Source organism: Tursiops truncatus, chromosome 16 (genome assembly GCF_011762595.2).
Source record: "Tursiops truncatus isolate mTurTru1 chromosome 16, mTurTru1.mat.Y, whole genome shotgun sequence".
In the NCBI taxonomy this organism is placed as follows: domain Eukaryota; kingdom Metazoa; phylum Chordata; class Mammalia; order Artiodactyla; family Delphinidae; genus Tursiops; species Tursiops truncatus.
The window spans coordinates 24170133-24191878 of record NC_047049.1 but is presented as its reverse complement, the minus strand read 5'-3'; the positions used below and the strand labels follow the sequence as shown (position 1 = coordinate 24191878).

Sequence of the window (21746 nt, the reverse complement as noted above, 5' to 3'; positions counted from 1 at the left end):
TGTGTTTCCAACAGTCATTTGATGTCTGTCAGGTGCAAGTGTCTCAAATGCAAGTTCTCTGCTTTCTCAGCTCTAAAGTAGCTGCCTTGTTCTAGATGAATTCTGCTGCACAGGTCTTATCAGACATAGTTTTTCTACTTTCAGAATGAATACTACAGGGGTGTGGAAAGCAAGGAGTAGAAATCAGCCCCCCCCAACTCTTCCAACCTAAATTTCACTCCTCAGAGATAACCAGTTATCAATTTGATGCCTATTTTTCTGGACTTCTATAAAAATGCCTATAGTACACACACACACACACACACACACACACACACACACACAAAGACTGTAATTGCTTAAAAATAAGAAAAGGGGTCATATTATGCATATTATTATTGGAACATCCTCTTTTTCAGTTAAAAACTCAGAAACAGGGCTTCCCTGGTGGCGCAGTGGTTGGGAGTCCGCCTGCCGATGCAGGGGACGCGGGTTCGTGCCCCGGTCCGGGAAGATCCCACATGCCGCGGAGCGGCTGGGCCCGTGAGCCATGGCCGCTGAGCCTGCACGTCCGGAGCCTGTGCTCCGCAACAGGAGAGGCCACAACAGTGAGAGGCCTGCGTACCGCAAAAAAAACAACAACAAAAAAAAACAACAAAAAACCCTCAGAAACAGCTCCCACATCAGGGCATAAAGATCTTTCTCTTTCACACCTGAATAGTGTTGATCCTTGACCATAAGTCTTTCCCATGAAAACGAGCTCAGTGGATGATAAGAAGGCTCCCTGAGCAGATGGCCATTTCGTCTGACTCCCATGTTCTTCTATTTTAGTATCCGAGATTTGCTGAAGTTCAAAGAAGAAGTGACAAAGGAGCGAGACCAACTCTTCTCAGAAGTGGTGAAATTACGAGAGGCCTTAGCTCAGACCACTGAACAGCAACAAGAAATGGAGCGGTCCAGGGAAGAGGCCGAGCAGACCATCAGTCAGGTCTGCTCTGACACGGAGAGCAAGACAAGGACCATTACCTTCTAGGAGGAGGTTTTGTCCTTCTCCAGGCTCCCTTCCGGTCTTGTTCCTTTCTCAGATTTATGACCCTCCCTCCCCCCCACCCCCCCCTTGCCCCCGGCCCGGTCACCAAATGAAGCATCCATTGTTTTGCTTATTTCTCTGGTTTGTTTTTGCAAGAGCAGTTTTACCTGAGTCATTCTCTGTCTGAGAAGTTACCAAGATAGGGCACTGCTTACATTTCTGGCCCAAGAAGGTGTCCCCTGTGACAGCCAGGGCGCCCTGCATCTGGGGATGGTGAAAGCAGTTCCCCTGGCCTTTCTCCTGTGTAAGGAAGTCATCTAGCTGAATCCTTCTGAATACTTTTCTATAAAGCCAGAAGTCAAATAGATGGTATACAAGCGCAGGCTTGAGGAGAAAAACAGGAGACTCCTTTGATCATGAGATAGGAGAAGGACTTTTCATAGAATTTGGCTGTCATGATAAAACTGTAGTACTTTGTTTAGCAATATCCAGGACTCATGGAAAATACACTTTCCTATTTAGGGTAGCTGGCTACATTTTATTTAGTTTCTGTTGATGGAGAGTTAGATGAATTCTTTCCATGTTTGACTTCCCTAGAATTCTGGGCTTCCAGTATTTAACTGGACTTTATACCTTTCTTTGTGGATTTGTTCCCACCTTCAGGGTGGCTGTTTGGTGCCAAGGCTCTGAAAAATAATACAGAATATTCTTGAAAAGTTTGAACATTGAAGTTCAAAGATGACTCTCCTGCAGGAGAAATACTACTTCAGAGTCATTGCCCTGAAAATATCTGAGAGCGGGAGAAGTTCAGCTGGTTGAGACCCGTCCTGAGGGGCTCATCTCCCGCACCCCAACCCCCATCGTCCTTTCCGTGCCTGTAGTTCCAACAAGAAATCCAGCAACATCAGAACGAAGCTTTGCGGGAGACTCGGAAGAAGGAAAAACTAGAGAAAGAGCTCAAGCAGATTCAGACGGACATGGACACCAGGCAGACAGAAATCAAGGCCCTGCAGCAGTACGTGCAGAAGAGCAAGGAGGAGCTTCAGAAGCTGGAGCAGCAGCTGAAGGAACAGAAGGTAGGCTGGGCAGGGCTGCGCCACGGGGCCTGGCCAGACAAGAACGGGGATTTTTGAATTTTCTTTGGAAAGCAGCAAACTCCCTTCACTGCAGATGTTGGTGGATGTTGGTAACACAGCACGTAGCACTGTACTGTGTTTGGTCTTTGAATGGCTCTTATAGGTAGATATGCTCTACCTATACTCTACCCCCAGCCCCCTCCTGCCATGCTCCAACAGGTTAATCTCTTTTTATCCTTTTATTGATGTGTAACATACACATAGAAAAGTGTATAAGTCACAAGTATACAGCTTGATGAATTTTCTCCCCTTGAACACGTCTTGGTTACCCGCACCCAGCCTGAGAAATAGCACCCCGGGAGACTCCTTGTGCCCCTTCCCAGTCACTTTCTCCCCAGAGGTCAGCGCTCTTCTGAATTCTAAGCAGAGGTTAGTTTTGCCTGCTTTTGTACTTTACAGAAATTAAATTATATAGGATGTACTCTTTTGTGTCTAATATCTTTCTCCTCATATCCTGTTTTTGAGATTCCCTTATGTTGTTGCCACATAGTTATAGAACCACAGTATCCAATATGGTAGCCACTAGCCACATACAGCTATTTACATTTAAATTATTTGAAATTAAATAAAATTAAAAATTCAGTCCCTCAATTGCACCAGCACCATTTCAAGTGCTCCATAGCTACATGGGGCTAATAGATACCGTATTGGACAGTGCACATAGAGAACATTTAGTTCATTGCAGGAAGTTCTATTGGACAGAGCTCAGAAGACCATTCACTCTCATTGCTCTAAGCATTCCAGCCTGTGAATATAGCGTGATTTATATTTAACAGGTTTAATTTTCAAGTTTGGGAAACCACACACTGTCTTTATGCGTTTTAAATATTTAAAAAACATTTCCTCTGTAATAACAGTTTAAGGTAACACAAATGCTAGTCTGTCTTTTCTAATTTCTTAAAGAAGAACCATTTCATCTAATTGAAGAAAGTCATTTCTTGAAAACATGTTCTCTTAGGAAGTTTCCAAAGTATTTTTAAGCCATACATCATTTTTCTACTTAAAAAATTAGATAGTAGAACACATTTGTCAATTGCTTTATTAATTTTATATGAAGCCAGAAATCAAATAGATAATATGCAGTGTGCAACATACATGAAAAAAACATGTGGCTTTCTTTGAGCCTGAAATTTGAGAGGTTTTTGGTTATCACGTTAAAACTATAGTACTTTGTTTAGCAACATCCAGAACCCATGGAAAATTTCATTTAGTCCCTATTGATGGGAAGTTGGATAGATTCTTTCTGTGTTTAACTTTTGCTTGAGTGGAAGTTATATATTGGAGTAAGTGTCTTCTAAGCCATCTTCTCTCTTTTTTTTGATATCCCTCCATCTCCCTAATATTTTCCCAGTAGAAATGACTTCCCAAAATATAATCCTCTGTTTTTATAAAACCTTGTCTTCTCTGAATAGTCAAGTTGGGAAGGGGAAAATCCAACTGACACTGAAGTCAGGGAGGTAGAAATCATTCCACTACTACTCCACAGTTTTGACTTAAGTTGGATGAAGGGGAATTGTTTTGTGTTGGTGTTAGTGAATGGTTCTGTTCATGAAAATGTTGTAGGCATGCTAATGCAGGATTTGCTTCTGAAGATATAGCTTCTGAGCCCCACAGCCGATAAAGCTCGTTTGGATCTCTAGCTCATTTGCAATGATTATAGCAATTGTTGTGTACGCTAAGCCTGCCAAATGGCAAACAGGCATTAAAATATTTATCCACCACCTGTGAACAAGACTTCCCAAGGTGCCCAGAAAAAAAAATATGTTCTCTGTGTTATTCATTAGAAGGCATCATTTCCCCCAGCCATTTAACATTCATCATATTTGAGTGCCTTCATGCTTTCACTGGGGAGAAAGAACAATTTCTGCGAAGACAAAAAAAGTGTGGTTGCCGTGCTTGTCCCAGGAGGTCTGCATGGCCTCCTGCGTGGATGTGCAGCTACTGTAATCAGATTCAAAAGCGTTAACCAGCTCGTTCTGCATCTTTCAGATACTGAATGAGAGAGCTGCAAAGGAGCTGGAGCAGTTTCAGATGAGAAATGCTAAACTTCAGCAAGAAAACGAACAGCATAGTTTGATCTGTGAGCAGCTATCCCAGGAAAACCAGCAGAAGGCGTTGGAGCTCAAAGTAAACACCAAGTGACATATCTGTTCCCTAGCATGTCCTCCTTCATTCCCTATTAATATGAATTGGCTGATGCTGTTCTAGCCTTTGGTTGGATAACGTGGATTAGCCTTGGTCCTTCAGAGGCAGGTGTAAACCTACAGTGATTGCTTTATGCCCGGAAGCAGTTTGATAACTTCCATTCTTATAACATTGCTAAGCTGATTATTAATCATATGACTATGCAAATGCTTTCCAAAGTGAGCTCAGATGTTCACCTCTGTAATTTAGCCTTGCAAGTAACCAGTTGCCCAGAGCTAGACACCATTTACACATGTGAGTGGCAAAGAAGTGAGATTGTATTTCACTACTTGTATGGAGTGAGAGGGGTGGGGGACGGACTGGTACTATTTGATATCTACGCTTAGGACTGCAGAATCATGATTTTCACTTCTGTCCAATGTAAATTTCAAGATAGGTCTCCTATTCTCCCTGCCCTGATTAAAGAGTGCTTGCAAATTAAGTTTGGATAACCGTTTTATACTTGGATACATATTGTCTGCCTACATGCTTAGCAGCGCGGCTTTATGTTTATCACCAATTCTGAAAAATCCATAAGCCCTATTCTAGTCATGTTAGAATACTGGGCATAAAATGAGTGACTAATCAGGAAAATACATTGATTCGAGTAGTAAATCTTAACAGTTTTTGCATCACAGCACCTTTTGAGAATCTGATGAAAGCGTGTGTGTGTGTGCACATACACACGCATGCACACTTATTTGCACGTCTTGTGTCTTGTTTTGCGTGCAGTCTTAGAGGTTTACAGGATTTTTCTGAAGTCTAACCATGGGGTCTGGATTAATTTTTCTAACCATGGGGTCTGGATTAATAACTACTGAATTAGAACATCTTATTGTTTTAATTGAAAGGGGCCTTAGATGAACTAATTTGGACCTGGTAGGATCTGAGGCTGAGGAACATTTAAGCAGTCCAGAAATGTTTGACTCAAAACCGTTCTTTATGAGAATGCTCCAAGTTAAAGCAGAAATGAAACGACTACTGAAGGCAAAATAATGTATTAGCCCCTAAGGTGAAATTAAAGGAAAAATACTTATGCCAATAATTCTCTCCTTTGATGACATGCATGGGGCACCTTGAAAGATGGAATATTTTTGTTATCAGATCCTAAACCTATGGGATTCTGCTTCTAGCAGTGATCTGAGGATAACGTGCCCAGCTAAGTGAAGCCTCTTCATTGTCAAGAACTAGGAATAATTGCTACTCTTTATTTGCAGTAGGATCACTAGTTGCTTTCCCAGTCATTTCTAAGAATGGCACATTTTTTTAAAAATGAATTTAAAAAAAATTCATAAAACTTGAAATCCATAGACAAAAATCTGGTGCTTTACTTTGCTGGAATTGCTGTTTTGATACCTTTTGACATCGTGTAGACTTGCTTATTAATGCTACCCTGTCCACCTGTCCATATATACAGTCATTGACTAACATACTCTGAGGAAGGAGGGCCCCTTTTCTAACGTTATGTAATTGCACTACAGTGGACATGTGGATCCGAAAGACTCAATATTTTATAGCATGTTAATAACCTCTAAGAGAGATCACTTTGTGAGTCTATGAAAGTTGCTAATCACTACAGCATTTGTACACAAATTTCACACATTTATGATACAACTCAGCGTTCTTATCTTGTTTGATTCAACAATTCCATGGTATCTTGAGGTATCAGGTTTAATCAGTCTTTTCATTGTTTTTAGCTCATATAGCCATATATTTTATTATGGCTTATATAGACTTTTTCAGTTTCTCTCAAAAACCAAACTGTGTGTTTTGATTTAATCCCACAGAACAGCTTTACACTGACATAGGAACAGTGTCCTTTTATTGGTTGTGAGTTTACCATCATCCAGTCACCGGCTCTTTATTGACTGAGTGTCCCTGGTTAATCCTCTCTCAATAATCATAGGCCAAAGAGGAAGAAGTCCATCAGTTGCGCCTTGAGATTGGGAAGCTCAACAAAATCAGAGAACAAATCCATAAGAAATTGCACCAGATTGAAAGTCAAAAGGGAGAAGTGGAACAGCACAAGGAAACCCTGAAAAATCAGATCTTGGGATTAGAGAGAGGTAAGCCAAGAATCATTTTGTGCTTTGTTTTATTAGTTTATGAGCGTTTCATTGGTAACCAATGTCATCTGGCAACTCCATGCATGCAAACACAAACCATGCCAAATGAATTCAGTAAAATAACATTCAAAACGGTAAGTAGATAATATGGAGGAGACATGGTTTTGAATACCTTGAACTTTCTTACCTTAAAAAACTCTTCAACAGGTTATACTGAGCCCAAAGTATTTTTCAGTATTTGTCAATGGAGTAAATAGCATCTATAATCTTAGGTCTGGGTTCTACATGTCTTTTCCTTCAGTCTTCTTTTTTCACCGAAGATGCGGGATAAATTCAAATGAATATTACGCATGAGCAGTATTTGAGACAATAGTATACCCAGAATCAGTGAGACAAAAATTAATGGCTTCTAACTCCTTTCCTCTGTTAGTACTTTACCATATGGGAAACACTTGTTTTAGCCAACTATCACATTGACCTGTGAAGGGAAGATTTAAGTGCCACAGGAGGCTGTGTAGTACAGAAACATCATTAAGGATACAAACTCTCGAGTCAAATCTACCTGAGTTCAGATCCCACCTCTATCACATTTAGCTGTTGGGGATGAAATGGCTAACATATAGAAAGCTCTTGGGACAGTGCCTAGCACACAGTGAGTGCTTACTAAATGTCATCTATTGGGACTTTCCTGGCGGTCCAGTGGTTAAGACTCTGTGCATCCACTGCAGGGGGTGTGGGTTCGATCCCTGGTCGGGGATGCATGCCGTGCAGTGCGACCAAAAAAAAAAAAAAGTCATCTATTGTTATCCAGATATATTACCACTTATAAAAGTAGTAAGAGAATACTATCTCATTCTGAAAAAGAATATAATTAAAAATAGGATATGTTAGTTAAATATGGTGTGGTAGAAACAGCTCAGAGACTTGGAGACAGAGGATCAGGGTTTGAATTCTGACTGCACCAGAAAATGTGGGGTAGGAACACCTCATTGACCTCAGCTGTAAATTACTGACTGAGATAACATACATAGAAGCATAAAAATGTACAGTGCCTCCCTAAAAGTTAAGTAAAATCTAAATGTCTAGATAAGATTATTAGAAATATTTGTCACGTCTTTGAGAAGTGCAGATATTTTTCCTCCTAAGACATCGGAAATAATCTTTTACTGAGGCACAGTTGCAGCTGATATTGATAATTTCTCCATTTATTTATTCATTCAATAAATTGAGTACACACTATGTGCAGGCATTATGCTAGGCATTGGGTGCATGGAGGTTCCTGCCCTCAGGATGCTTACAGTCTAGCATGAGTTTACAATCTAATGTCTTCAATGACAGATATGAAAAAAAAATAGAACTAGTAGAGCATGTTTTGTAACTGGCTTAGTGAATTTCAGAAAACACTCCATATTAAAATTTCTGTATTTTTGCTGGTGATAGTTCTAAGCTTTGAAAAAAAGTTTTATCCATTAAGTATTGAACCCAATCCTTCATCCCTAAATCATGTTTACAGAAGTCATCGTGCTTTCTCTTCTGGTTATTTTACAGATATCGTTAACATCATTATTTCTTCTTACGGGGCACTTCCTTTTGTTGTGCCCTATCAAAGAGTGACATAATGGTTAGGAGCATGATTTCCTACCACAAAATCCAAGAAATGAACTGAAAAATTGCCAGAACTAACAAGAGTTCAACAGGGTGCAGGTTATAAAATAAATATATGGATATCAATAGCTTTCTTTCCTACAAAGAACCAGTTACAATATATGATGGAAAACCCCCTTTCACAATAGCAACTAAAGTAATAAAATATCTATGAATAAAGTTACCAAGATATCTGTAAGACATATATATATAAAACACTACAGAATTCTTTTGAGGGATATAAAAGAAGCCTTGAAAAATGGACAGATACACCAAGTTTCTGGATGAGAAAACTCGATATGATAAAGATATAAATCTGTCCAAATTAATCTACACGTTTAATATTTCCAAAAAAAATTTCAGTGAGTTATGTTGCTTGGGACTTGAAAACTGATTCTAAGTTTCCTCCAGAAGAATAAACTTGTGACAATAGCTATAAAATTCTGGAAAAGAAGAGTGAGAAGGGAACATTTGCCTTACCAGGTGTTTAAATGTATTATAACACTTCAGTAATCAAATAGTTTAGTGAAAATGCCTGAATAAACAGATCAATGGAGATCAGAAAGGCCACAAAAAGACCCACGGTTATCATCTAAGATAAAGGTGTCATTTCATACCAGTGTGCAGTATGGATTATTAAGAAAATGGTAGTATGACAATAAACTACTTTTTGGGAAAAAAGTTAAGGTCAAATGTAGGAACAATAAAGCCAAAATGCAGAGATTTAATGAAATTAAAGGTAATTTTTTTTTTTTAGCAGCAAAAGACTATATATGAAGGCAAATTGTCTAAAATATTGCCAAAGAGTTAGTATCCTTATTATATATAAGGAGCTCTTACAAATTCATAAAAAGGTAAACAATTCATGAGAAAAATGAGCAAAGAGCCAGTGTGGGCAATTTGAAAAACAGAAAAACAAATAAATGATTATTAAACAGGAAAAGTAGTCTACTTCACTACTAATCAAAGAAATGTAAATTAAATATGGACATACTGGTTTAGAAAAATCTATCAGGTTGTCAAAGATCAAAGAGAGTGATAATAACAGTGATGGTTTGGGTGTGGATTTAAACTGCTATTAATTTTTGGAGAGAATTCGGCAGTAGGGGAGAAATGTTTTTAAAAAGAAAATCACTTTTGATCCAGGACTTCCTCTCCTAGAGGAACAAATGAACAGGAACTTTCATAGGATTATTGCTTATAATTGCAAAAAAATTAAAAAAGAAGAAGCAACTTAAATGTTAAGATGGGGATTGGCTAAATAAATTATACATTTTTATACAGTGAAATATGAAGTCATTAGAAATTCTGATGTAGATATACATTTATAATATAGAGAGGTATTTATTTTATGTTTGTTAATTATAAAACAAGTTACAAAACTGTATGTGTGGTATGATTCCCTCTTGGTGTATGTGGCGTATAAATATTCATATTTATATACACATGTATATTTGCATAGGAAAAAGTCAGAAAAGAGACACATCAAAATCCTAAGTAGATTCTGATTTAGAAAATTTTCCCTTCTGTTTATTTTGATTTCCAATTTCTTCCTGTATTTCTAATTACTTGTATAATAAAAAAGATTTAAAAAGCAAGGACTTTTTGAAGTCAGAGAGACCAAACTCCCAATCTCAGCCCTGCCACCTCTTGGCTGTGCACCCTTGGCATACAGGCCTTTAAGCCTCAGGGACAGGAAGACCTACCTCACTGAGTTATAATGAAGATCACGGAACACTCAACGAAAAGTAGTTTTATAGCTACAGAGGCACGAACCCGTGTCCCCTGCATCGGCAGGCAGACCCTCAGCCACTGCGCCACCAGGGAAGCCCCTATAAAGCAGTTTTATGTCACTTTGGCTTTGGCAGATTCTTTCTTAGGTTTTCTTTATATTTATTATTGTTTTTCTCCCTGGTGATGTAGAGGTGGAGGCTTCCAAGAAACAAGCAGAACTTGATAAGAAAGCAGTGGATGAGCTTCTGAGAGAAAGGGACCTATTGAATAAGGTGAGTTTGTTACACTAACACTGGTAAATAAATGTCTTTCTTTAGTGCTATAATATCTGCCTATAACTGGTTGCAGGGGAGAGAAAACTCTGAGGCAAACAAAAGTAGATTAGAATTAATAATAGTGCTCAATTTTCCTCTAAGCAGCTATCCACATTCCACCATTCACTGGCTGTGAATTGAAACCGCATTATCACCTATGAGCACAAAGGGACTTCGGAGAATTATCATATAAACCAGCAGGGGATTTCAGGGTGTCTTGTGGTTTCTGTTTTTATTGCTGGTGTGTTATTTGGCATCTTAGCAGTTGATCAGAATTTCTGATTTTAATAAATTTATTTATTGCTTGATTTTTGGCTGCGTTGGGTCTTCGTTGCTGCGCGCGGGCTTTTCTCTAGTTGCGGCGAGTGGGGGGCTGCTCTTGGTTGCGGTGCGCGGGCTTCTCATTGCGGTGGCTTCTCTTGTTGCGGAGCACAGGCTCTAGGCACACGGGCTTCAGTAGTTGTGGCACGTAGGCTCAGTAGTCGTGGCTCGCAGGCTCTAGAGTACAGGCTCAGTAGTTGTGGCGCACGGGCTTAGTTGCTCCGCGGCATGTGGGATTTTCCTGGACCAGGGCTCGAACTTGTGTCCCCTGCATTGGCAGGTGGATTCTTAACCATTGCATCACCAGGGAAGTCCAAAATTTCTGATTTTAATATCTATAATCTGCAACTTGTGCTAATCCAGAAAATAAAAGTGAGTGCTAATAAAATTTAACTTCTAGGTGTTTGAAGGATGGCTGGTTGGCCATGTAAAGAGTCTCTGACCTTTCCACCATCTTTTCAGGAGTGTTGTAGGTTTTCGTTTCTGTCTTTGGCCCTTATTTCTCCTAGTCTTTGAGCTCAATATGGTCCAAAGCTGAGGGAGGGGTTGGGGGAGCTTGAGGCCTGGAAATCCTCCATTCAAGGCAGACCACTCCCCCTTTCCCCTCCTTGCCCCTTCCAGAGGATTCCTTTGATTGACAGTCACTCTTAGGAGATTAACTACTTTCAAGGATTTAGGGTAAACATTCCTGCTCAAGGATTTCCTCCAGGGAGGAAAAAGCGATGGGCCAGGTGTAGAGTGGGCAGGCTGCTTCCAGAGCAGACAGCCTGATGGCTTTTGGCCAAGATAGCTTCATCTCATCAAAGTAGATACAGCCTATATTTGTTCATTCCGAATTTTTATTACTTCTTTAAGTTTCCCAGAATTGAATAAATGTTAACAAAGTATTGAATAGATTACTCTCTAGCTTAAAGTAGACTATTTAGGGAATCTCAGGAAATAGTATAAGATTAGATATCTTTACATGCTGAGCACTCCTTAAGAAAGTCATCAATTTTTTTTGCATGATCCTAGTAACTGTTTCTTTATTCTATAAATTTATATATGTAAATAATGTTGGATTTAGATTTTTAAATTTATTTGTAACACATATAATATTTAATCCATTTATATTTTATATATTCTGATAAACAACCTATAGGTTTTCTGCCACAATAGGACACCTAACACATTAATTTTATACTTATTTTGTTTGATCTGACTACGTCAACTCCTTCTTTAGGGCAGGGTACTTTTTTAACTTTTTTTTTTCCCGGGCCGTTGCATCCTTAATGCCTGGCACAGCACCTGCCCCTCTGCAGGTATGCAGTCAGCCTTTACTGATAATACATTCTTTCCCCACTGACTTGAAATGCCACCATTGAGTGAGTGAGTGACATAGTTTTGACAGGCGGCAATGTTAATATATTTGGTTCTTTCAGTGTCATGTTGAAGTGGCTTTATCTTTCATAGAGCAAATGTTTAATTCAATACTTGAAAGTAAAGTTGACCTTTTCCATTTTCTACATTGTCATCCGACCAAGGTTTAATGTTCATTTTTTTTTAACCTGTTTATGCCAGTGGTTTTCAGACCTGGCTGAAGGTCTGTATTGGTTAGAGATTTGTGAAGGAATTATGAGGCACCTCATGGAACCCAAGGATACAGCTGGGCCTCAGGAACAGATAGGAACCTGGCCTAACACTCTTGGGATGCACAGAAAGCTCTCTACTTCTACCACTAGACTTCCAGCTGAGTTTTTGCTTCATTTCTGTCTTTTAGTGAGGATCGTCTCTCTCTGTTTCCCTGTCCATATGGCAGAAAAAAGCTATCACCAGCAGCTCTCAAGTTTACATCTTCTACTGAGTTACAAAAATCTGGAGGCCCTATTTCAAAAGTCACTGGATCCATTCAGCTGTGGCTAGAGAAGCAGACAAGCTCTGCTCCATCATGAGCATGGCTGCCAGAGTTGCACTCTATTAACTCTGTGTTCCAGAGGAACAACCTGGCTCCTTGGGCAGCCAACCCAAGGCATTTCCATTATAGCATCAGAAACCAGCAGGGCAGCTTTTTAAAAAAATTTAGGTGCATAACAGCTCCACTGAACCAGAGTCTCTGGAGTTGGAACATCTGTGTTTTTTAAAAAAACAGGTTAATTCTTTTTTACTGTTGTAAAATACATACAAAACAAAATTTGCCATTAGTGACATTTAGTACATTCACAGTGTTGTGCAAACATCATGAGTCTAGTTCCACAATATTTCCATCACCCCAAAAGGAAACCCTGTACCTGTGAGTAACTGTGAGGTGGCCACTCCCCACTTTCCCCTCCTCCCACCCTTGGAAATTATGAATCTGGTTTCTGTTTCTGTGGATTTGACCATTCTGCATATTTATATAACTGGAATCATATAATATGTGACTTTTTATGTCTGGCATCTTTCACTCAGAATAATGTCTTCAAGCTACAACCATGTTGTATCGTGTACTTCATTCCTTTTTTTTTTTTAATTTTTATTTATTTATTTTTGGCTGCATTGGGTCTTTCTTGCTGTGCACAGGCTTTCTCTAGTTGCAGCGAGCAGGGGCTACTCTTCGTTGCAGTGCACGGGCTTCTCATCGTGGTGGCTTCTCTTGTTGCAGAGCATGGGCTCTAGGCGCGCGGGCTTCAGTAGTCGTAGCATGCGGGATTCAGTAGTTGTGGCTCACAGGCTTAGTTCCTCCGCGGCATGTGGGATCTTCCTGGACCAGGGCTTGAACCCGTGTCCCCTGCATTGTCAGGAGGATTCTTAACCACTGTGCCACCAGGGAAGCCCTTCATTCCTTTTTATGGTTGAATAATATTCCACTGTGTGGATATAACACATGTTGTTTATTTAGTCATCAGTCGATGGACATTTGGGTTATTTTCCCCTTTTGGCTTTTGTGAATAGTGATACTATGAACATTCACATACAAGTTTTTGTTTGAACACCTGTTTTCTATTCTTCTGAGTGATATTGTTGGAGTGTATGTTAATTCTGGGTATCTGTATTTTTAATAAGTTGGTTTTATTTTATTTTGTAGTCAAAGCCTGTGTTACATGATTAGATTCAGCTGTTCTAACTTCACAAGAAAAAGACAAGAGCTGGGACAGAGGTTGGCTTTGGGGTCAGCTAGCTCTGGATTCAAATCCTAACTCCACTGTTGTATGAACTTGTAGGCAAGTAGCTTAACTTCTCATTCTCAGTTTCCTACCCCTAATATGCGAGCGATATAGTGCCCACTTCCTGAGGATGTTGTCTCTTAGTGCATTTATAGGTATGTCTATAGTGCTCTGTGCAGAATTAACATAACAAGCTCTAAATAAGCTGTAAAAAATATGATTATTTTTATTCATCTGCCAAACAATGCATCTAATTATTTTAGGATTAAGACAGGGAGTAAATTTAACCAAAAATCTCCCAACATTTTGAGTAATGGGGCTGGTGTGTTGTCCTTATTTTTAGAATATGCTTAAGGCGGTCAGTGCAACCCAGAAACAGATAGACCTGGTGAAGCTCCACGAACAAGCCAGGAGAAACCTGGAGGAAGAAATCCAGAACTATAAAGAAGAGGCTCAGAAGCAGAGAAAGATTATCTTTCAACTGGAAAAGGAGCGAGATCGGTACATCAGTGAAGCCAGTGACCTTACCCAAAAGGTAAGCCACTCCTCCATGGTGTGGGTCAAGCACCGGCACATTCTTTCTGACTGTCACATTTCTGATTGCCACACACTGTTGCAAAGATGAATTATTCAGATTTCAGCTTGTGGTTCACATGCAGATTTAAGATAGTGGGAAATAAGCTTTGCTAGGAAATCAGCTACTTCCCATTTAGAGTAAATAAATGCTGAGCAGATATTTGCAGAATGTAAGCTCGGAGGAGCACAAATGCATATGGTCAGTCCAGCCCTGGCAGGACATATCTTCCTTGTAAAAGACCCCCAGGGATCCTCGTACCCCTGATTGGGAGCCATTGTAAAACAGCATATTTCTCTTGCGACTTTATCATTTAAGAACCTCCACTGATTGATTTACTGACTCTGAGGGGACCAGCTGTCAGTTCAGGCACTCATATTCTCTATCTTGGCTGGCCTTGTTAGCCTCTGTATCAGTCAGATTAAGTTGTAACAAATAATCCTCAAGTCTCAGTAGTTTATAGCAACAGAGATCTATGTTTTACTCACATTATTGGTCTTTGAGAGTCAGCTGTAGGCCTGCTTCACGTCCTGTTTATTTCAGACTGACTCTGTTGGGATGTGCTGGCCTCTTACAGAGGGAAAACAGTGTAATAGTGGACCTTTGATATGCTCTCAGAACTTCTGCTGGCAAGGGAAGGGTACAGGGTCTGTCCACTCATATTTCATTGATCAAAGCAAGTTACATGATTAAGCCTGATATCCCCAAGCAGGAGTGTGATCCTACTAAGGGAGGGACCCTACCTGGTGAGACAGCCAGTATATCTGAACATTTAATCTGTTGCAGCCTCCTACTTCTCCTTCCCAAGAGTCAGTTTTTCTCCACTCCTGTCTGCCATCAAGTTGTTAAAAATTCCAACCTGACCTTATTATTACTCCCAGCCTTACAAACCTCTGTCATCTCTCAGCAACCTGGGGCAGTGCTTCCTAACATTCTTTGCATCACAGTATCATAGAAAATTCTATATCTACAGTATGTGGGAATGAGAGAGATGAGAATGTGCAGGGCTGGAGGGGACTAACCCAGGGATGCTAGCTACCCAGGGATGCTAGCTGCCCAGGTCCCACCTGGCCATCCTGTGGGTGGTACATACCTGTATTTTGGTACATACCTGTAACCCATGCAAGACACAGCCATTGGTATATTCTGACTTATGCAACAGAGTCTAAGCTCTTCGTTCTCCCTGGAAAGGCCTTTCTTCCCTTCTCTGCATAGAAAATTCTTATTCAATACCCAGCTCACATGCTCATTTCTGGGGTCAAGCCTGTTTTGACTCCCTAGGCAGAACTAGTCACTTCCTACTTTATTGGTTTGTTGATGTCTCTGGAATGGTACTTATCATCTTCTAGTGTAATTATTTGTACCTTTGTCTTCCCTACTTTATAGTGAGTTCTTGGGAGCAAGGACTTTATCTCATTCTTTTTTTCATTTCCAGCATGCTGGTAAATAGTAGGTGCTGAAAAAGTGTTTGCTGAACAAATAGATGATGATGAGTGATAAAAAGAATACTGCCACTGATTTTAACATAGGATTGTATATTTCTCTCTGTTTCATTGTAAAGGAGAGATACTGGTACCAAGTTTTGCTGGTAACAGTTTTTCACAGTTTCTGATGTTTAACTGCACAAGGTTACATAATGTCTTACCTAAACAATTTAAGCACGAGTTCTTAAAATGTTCTTTATCGACTATAATTTTTCTCTCTTACTTAACCCCTGACAGCATATATCAGTTGCTACAGCAACTTGTGTCACCTCTGGACTTCTTATTAGAAACATATATGTCTTTTTAACACCTTCCCATATTTCTTTCTTTCTTTACTGTCACACACACACACACACACACACACACACACACACACACACACACACACACACACACACACACACACACACACACCTCATTCCCAGAAACAGAAAGTTCCCTTTCGTGCATTCTGTTTATAGGGAGTTGAGGAATAATACCAGGGGTGGGGAAGATGTCATGAAACTGATATTTTGATCTACTTCTTAAGTGAGTTGTTCCAAGTTTATCCTTTTGACCCAGCAATTTCTTTTGTAAAAACTGAATATATGAAAAAACAATAATGCAAAGATTTTTATAAAAGAATATTCTTCAAAATAAATTGTGCAAATTTGCTATGTAACATTAAAATCATGTTTTTGAAAAATATTTTTTAAATGGGGAACATGGTCACAGTATGAATCTGATAAAAACAAAATGCAAAATAACAAAAGTTATTAATATGGTTTGACCTAACTTTCATCTGTGTGCAGATGGGGTGGTGGTGAGGATTAAATGAGGTAATATCTATAAAGCATTTAGAATGATCTCTGGCAGATAGTAAATGCTATGAAACATCTCATAAATAAGCAAGTAAATAAATAAATAAATTTGTTGATGAACAGCCCAGAATTTTTGTTCAAAGTGGCATTTGAATGTAGCTATTTTCAACTTCTTGTTAAATGTCAATAAGGTACAGACATAGATGAAAAGTTTTAACAGTCTCAAACACTAAGGCCAAAATAAAGCCTGATGCTAAAATAGAAGAAAGAGACTGGATGAGAACTTTAAAGCCAATAGAGGTGAATTGAGGAAAATCTACCTGGACCTCAACTCACAGTCCCTTGAATTTGCTTGCAATTGGGAAGGGGAGGAGTGGTGGTGAGCAGGAAATGGGGGGAGATAGGAGAGGATGAGAGAGGAGAGCAGACAACACCAACAGCGAGGCAGTAGGCTGGGCTCTTCTGGAAGAGATGACCAGTTCTCAGAGCAGGAATGACCAAGGAATTGCTAAGAATGGGATGTCCGAAGGTTGGTTTTAAGTTCTTTACTGTGCTCTGTACCTGAAACCTTTGGTGACAGTCTGCTGCATCAACCCAGTGGCTGGATTGTGCTTTGTGGGGTCAGGGATGGGGTGGTGAGGGATGTGAGGTAACACATCTCAGAAAAGGGACAGTATGTGCCAGAGAAAAGTGCCAATTGAGAATCCGGAATTCTATGGAAACAGGAAATCAAAGCCACAGTGAATAGGAGAAATATAATTCCTCTAAGAATTTTTGGAGATACTAGGTGGGATGTTGGTCTTCCTAGCACACAGAATGAAGATTCTAGATGTTCTGTTGTGGTTAAGAACACAGTGACCCTGACAGGACAGAGGACTATCATCTGGGTTATAAGTCCAAGATGACATTACCTCTATGATAAAGCAGAGATGAAACAGAAAGGAAGTGATGGATAAAATAAGGAACAGTTGTAAAGAGACTAAAATACACACAAACCCCAAACCAAACAAAAGCAAGCAATAGCAGATTTAAAATCCACATTGAAGTTAGTAAAGAACAGAATTGATGTGGAAAATAGTCAGTGAAGTGGAGTGCAAACTTGAGTAGTTCTCCTAGAATGCAGGTGGAAAGAAAAGATAAAAATGATTGAAGAGAAGATAAGAGATAAGAAGGACAGGGAATATAAACCAATCTACAGATTGTTGGCCTCTGATGGAGGAACTGAGCCCCAAGTCAAAGATGTCACGGAACATATTTTCTGGAAATGAAGAAAGAACTGTACATGCGGATTGAGCATGTGTCAGGCAAAATCAGTGACAGGAGAATCTTACAGAGACTTGCCCTGGGAGAAAGTTGTGTGTGTATTGTTTCACACACAGTGATGCAGAAAAGTACTCTCTGAGAATTAGGCAAAAAGAAAAAGCAGAAGCTTACTTGCCTTTTTTTTAAAAAAAGGAAAAAGAGTGGAAGGTAACACACCACCACGTGAATACTACTTATCGCTGAGTGCTAGGGATACAGATTGTTTTAATTTCCCTCTTTTGTGCTTTTTGTATTTTTCAAATTTTCTGAAGTGAATATGCATTACTTTAGTATCTTGACCAAAAGAAAGAAAAAATATTAAAAAAAACTTTGCCTTTCAGTCAGGGACCAATAAAATCCTACGTTTCCCAAGGAGCTTTATTAAAAATGTTTTCTAACCCATCTGTACTTGTCTCCCCTCTCTGGCAGTTGAAGAAATCTGATGTTATTACCGTCTTTGCATTTCTGTGTCTGCCTCATGCTACTTACAAGTTTCCTTAAGGGCAAGTCTCCTTCAATTTTGAGCTCTTCGTGTTACTTATTCACTAAATAGGTACTCAAATATATTTTGAAAGAGTGTATGGAAAGCATAATTAGACATCTGAATCAACTAGTCAAAGATTTAACTTTAGGTATCTATATTAAATTCTTCTTCAGTAATCTATTTATCACTATGGGTCTGCCTTCCTTTAAATTCATTTGAAATAGGTTGCCATAATGGACAATGCTATCTAAATTATCTTTGGCAATTTTAGCTGTGAGTGACTTCTGGCCTGATGTCCTCTTCCTTCTGGGCTGCAAAAACAGTGTCAACATTCGCTTTCTAGCTCTTTTCATTTAGAGAAAAAAAAGTGACATCTAAGATGCTGAAAGCCCTACATTACATTTTATTAATTTAACTTGGCATTTGCAAATGAGAAAGAAGATCCTGTTTTTGTGCCAGAATTGGATGGCTCAGAATCCCAAACCCTTTCTTTATGTGTTTGTCTCAGTCAACATGTGCCACAAGATCGTTGCATAATAAATAAACAGCAAATCTCACTGGCATGCAAAAACAAGCACTTATTTCTCGCTTACACACCTGCAGTTGACTAGCGTCAGCTGTTGTAGGCTGAGCTTGCCTGGGCTTGGCCTGGGCTGTGGGTTGGGTCCAGATTTGCTCTACATGTTTCTCATCCTCCAGGATACATGGTATTCTCATGGAGAAAGAAAGGAACGCCAAGGACAGACCCAACCATGCAAGCACATTTCACGATTCTCTACTAGCCAAATGTCCTCTGACACCCCATTGGCTATGGCAAGTTACATGTCCAGGCCCACCCTCAACAGCAAGGGCAAGAGGTGCTGGGAGCGAATATTCACGGAACCGTAAAACAATCTACTACAATGTTGCAGCGCTTTTTTTTTTTTTTTTTACATCTTTATTGGAGTATAATTGCTTTACAACGGTGTGTTAGTTTCTGCTTTATAACAAAGTGAATAAGTTATACATATACATATGTTCCCATATCTCTTCCCTCTTGCGTCTGCCTCCCACCCTGTCTATCCCACCCCTCTAGGTGGTCACAAAGCAGTGAGCTGATCTCCCTGTGCTATGCGGCTGCTTCCCACTAGCTCTCTATTTTGGTAGTGTATATATGTCCATGCCACTCTCGCGCTCTGTCACAGCTTACCCTTCCCCCTCCCCATATCTTCAAGTCCATTCTCTAGTAGGTCTGTGTCTTTATTCCTGTCTTATCTTCATGGTTTTTCCTCTGCTGCACTGTAAATTTTATTATTCAGGTAAATTGAGAGGCACCAGGAACGGCATCAGAAGTTGTGGTCCACCATATTTACTTCTTTTGTAGACTTTTATAAATTCTAGGTAAAATCATTTCCAGTTAATTATTAAATCCGGGGAACATTTTGCACATTATGCATTTGGCTCATTTTAGGACCCCTCCTTTTTCTTCTGGCTATCACCTCCATGCTGGAGCTTCCAAACCCGATGAGAACCCCACGATTAACCTGCAGTTTAAGATCCAGCAGCTGGCCATTTCTGGACTCAAAGTGAATCGTCTGGATATGTATGGAGAGAAGTACAAACTCTTTAAGGGCATAAAATACATGACCAAAGCTGGCAAGTTCCAAGTTCGAACCTGAAGGGAGAGTTCTGCAAGGGGAACAGTCATGAACACTTTTTCATTGCTTACTTGTCTAAAAGTAAAAACTGTCAGCCCTCTCCTAGGTCACTGCCCACTCTGGACCACCTGCTCCTGTTTTCCCGTAGTTTCAGTGCCCCGGAGCTAACGAAGGGAGGCCGGGCCACCAGGGAGGCCTGTGCAGAACCCACACACCAGCAGCACCAAGTCAGTTCTCAAAGCAGAGGCGTGCGATGCAGGGGGAGGTACTTGATGCCGTATGTAACTACTTGTGACATGGTTACCACAGGAAAAGACCAGCATTTGTTACTTGCTTGCCTTTAATTATCTGTAAGCCAAGGAAAGACGTCTTTAGTTTTTTTTTAATTAATTTATTTTTGGTTATATGCCAAAATATAACAGCTTATATAACAGACAGCTTATATGCCAAAAAGCGTTTTTCACAATGAATCCCTAACTACAAGTTTCTTAGCTGTCTGTTTATTTGCCTATAACAGTGTCAGGCAAAGCTCTTCTAGACAGAGGTTCCAAGAAATGAATAATAATGTGCTTGCAAGGACTTGGAAGTAAGTGAGGATAGCAAAAGTTGATCAAAGAGATATTGTTCACTGAATACGTACTTCATCATAAAATGAAACTTCTGTTTCTTCAATATTAATTTGAAGTTTTTTATACAGAGCATCTTTAATAGGGTAGAACCCTGGAGAGAGCCTTCAAGGGGACATACACAAATTTTAACCTTTTTGTGTTATAATAAAAGAAGTATACTGTGGATCACTATTTCCCTGCAGGAGAACAGGATTTGATCCATAGAAAATATCAAATTGATTTGTTAAGTGCTCATATTATATAATATCACGTAATGTTAACCTATCATGATAATCTATTAACATTTATTAAATGATTAAACTATGATATGCCTGGTACTTCTATGATGGCATAAATATATTTTTTCTCACTTATATCCTCATAGTAGCCCTCCGAGGCAGATATTATATCCCTCATTTTGTACCATAACATGTTATTAGAAGCAGATAGAAAAATAGATATGCCTCTCTAAATTTGAGATAGAGGCTAAAATAAGAAAGCAAGAAAAACAGAGAAGACTTAAAATTTCACATGCCTGGGCATATAGTTTTATTTCTTTGTTTTTTTTTGAGAGTGAGTTTTCCAGTTTCATTATGGAGGTAAAGGCGTTGTCAGCATTGAAACCATTGATATCAAGTCAGAAAAACTTATTTGAGTTTATTGTACTGATATTTCATCAAATGCAAGCTAGAGGATTCCGAATTCAGTGGCCCACTTTCTCATCCTGCCTAAGTCCATATGAGTATGGCTGCAGATTTCCAGCACGCGTTATTGATTTTTATCTCGCTCGTTTCTATTGGCAGCTTGTTTTAACAGAAAAAGAAAAGGTAGTAGGTTATAAACTGAGATTGTACCCTGGTAGTGCACCGTAAGCACTTTCGGGGCTCCTCTGAAGCAGGCCTCCACGTGCTAGGATCTCCAACCCTCTGGCTATAATAAAACTTTCTATATTTGGTTGTGATTTAGCTCATGAGTTGGTTTGAGGTATCTAAAGTGTAATCAATTAATTAAGCTCCAGCCCCATAGCTGGCATTCTACATTCTCTGATATATCCTTTTAAACTGGGGACATTATGCTGATTAAGGGTTTTGCCTCTATTTAACACTCCACATATTTTATGAATTTTCAGGATTTGAACCTCTATGTGACATTGCTTTGAATGATTTCCATCAAAACAAATTGAGCCCCAACACTTAGAACTGAATTGCTTTGTGAATTGTCTTTTCCCTTTGTTTCAGTACTTCTACAATTTTCGTTGTCATTTAAATGAAATACCCTTGATCTTCTTGGTATCATGATGGGTTCCTATTACTCCCAGCTTTAAGAA

At 39.5% G+C, this 21746-nt stretch overlaps 1 protein-coding gene across 1 annotated transcript in view; it reads left to right on the top strand.

Annotated features, from left to right (window-relative positions):
* Positions 1-21746, top strand: part of CFAP58 (cilia and flagella associated protein 58) — a 117010-nt gene that overhangs the window by 10116 nt on the left and 85148 nt on the right. Inside the window, exons 4-9 of the mRNA XM_073793987.1 lie at positions 811-967; positions 1891-2085; positions 4135-4272; positions 6236-6395; positions 9963-10045; positions 13874-14065. Of these exons, the coding sequence (XP_073650088.1) occupies positions 811-967; positions 1891-2085; positions 4135-4272; positions 6236-6395; positions 9963-10045; positions 13874-14065 (925 nt within the window). The remainder of the gene's footprint in view (positions 1-810; positions 968-1890; positions 2086-4134; positions 4273-6235; positions 6396-9962; positions 10046-13873; positions 14066-21746) is intronic.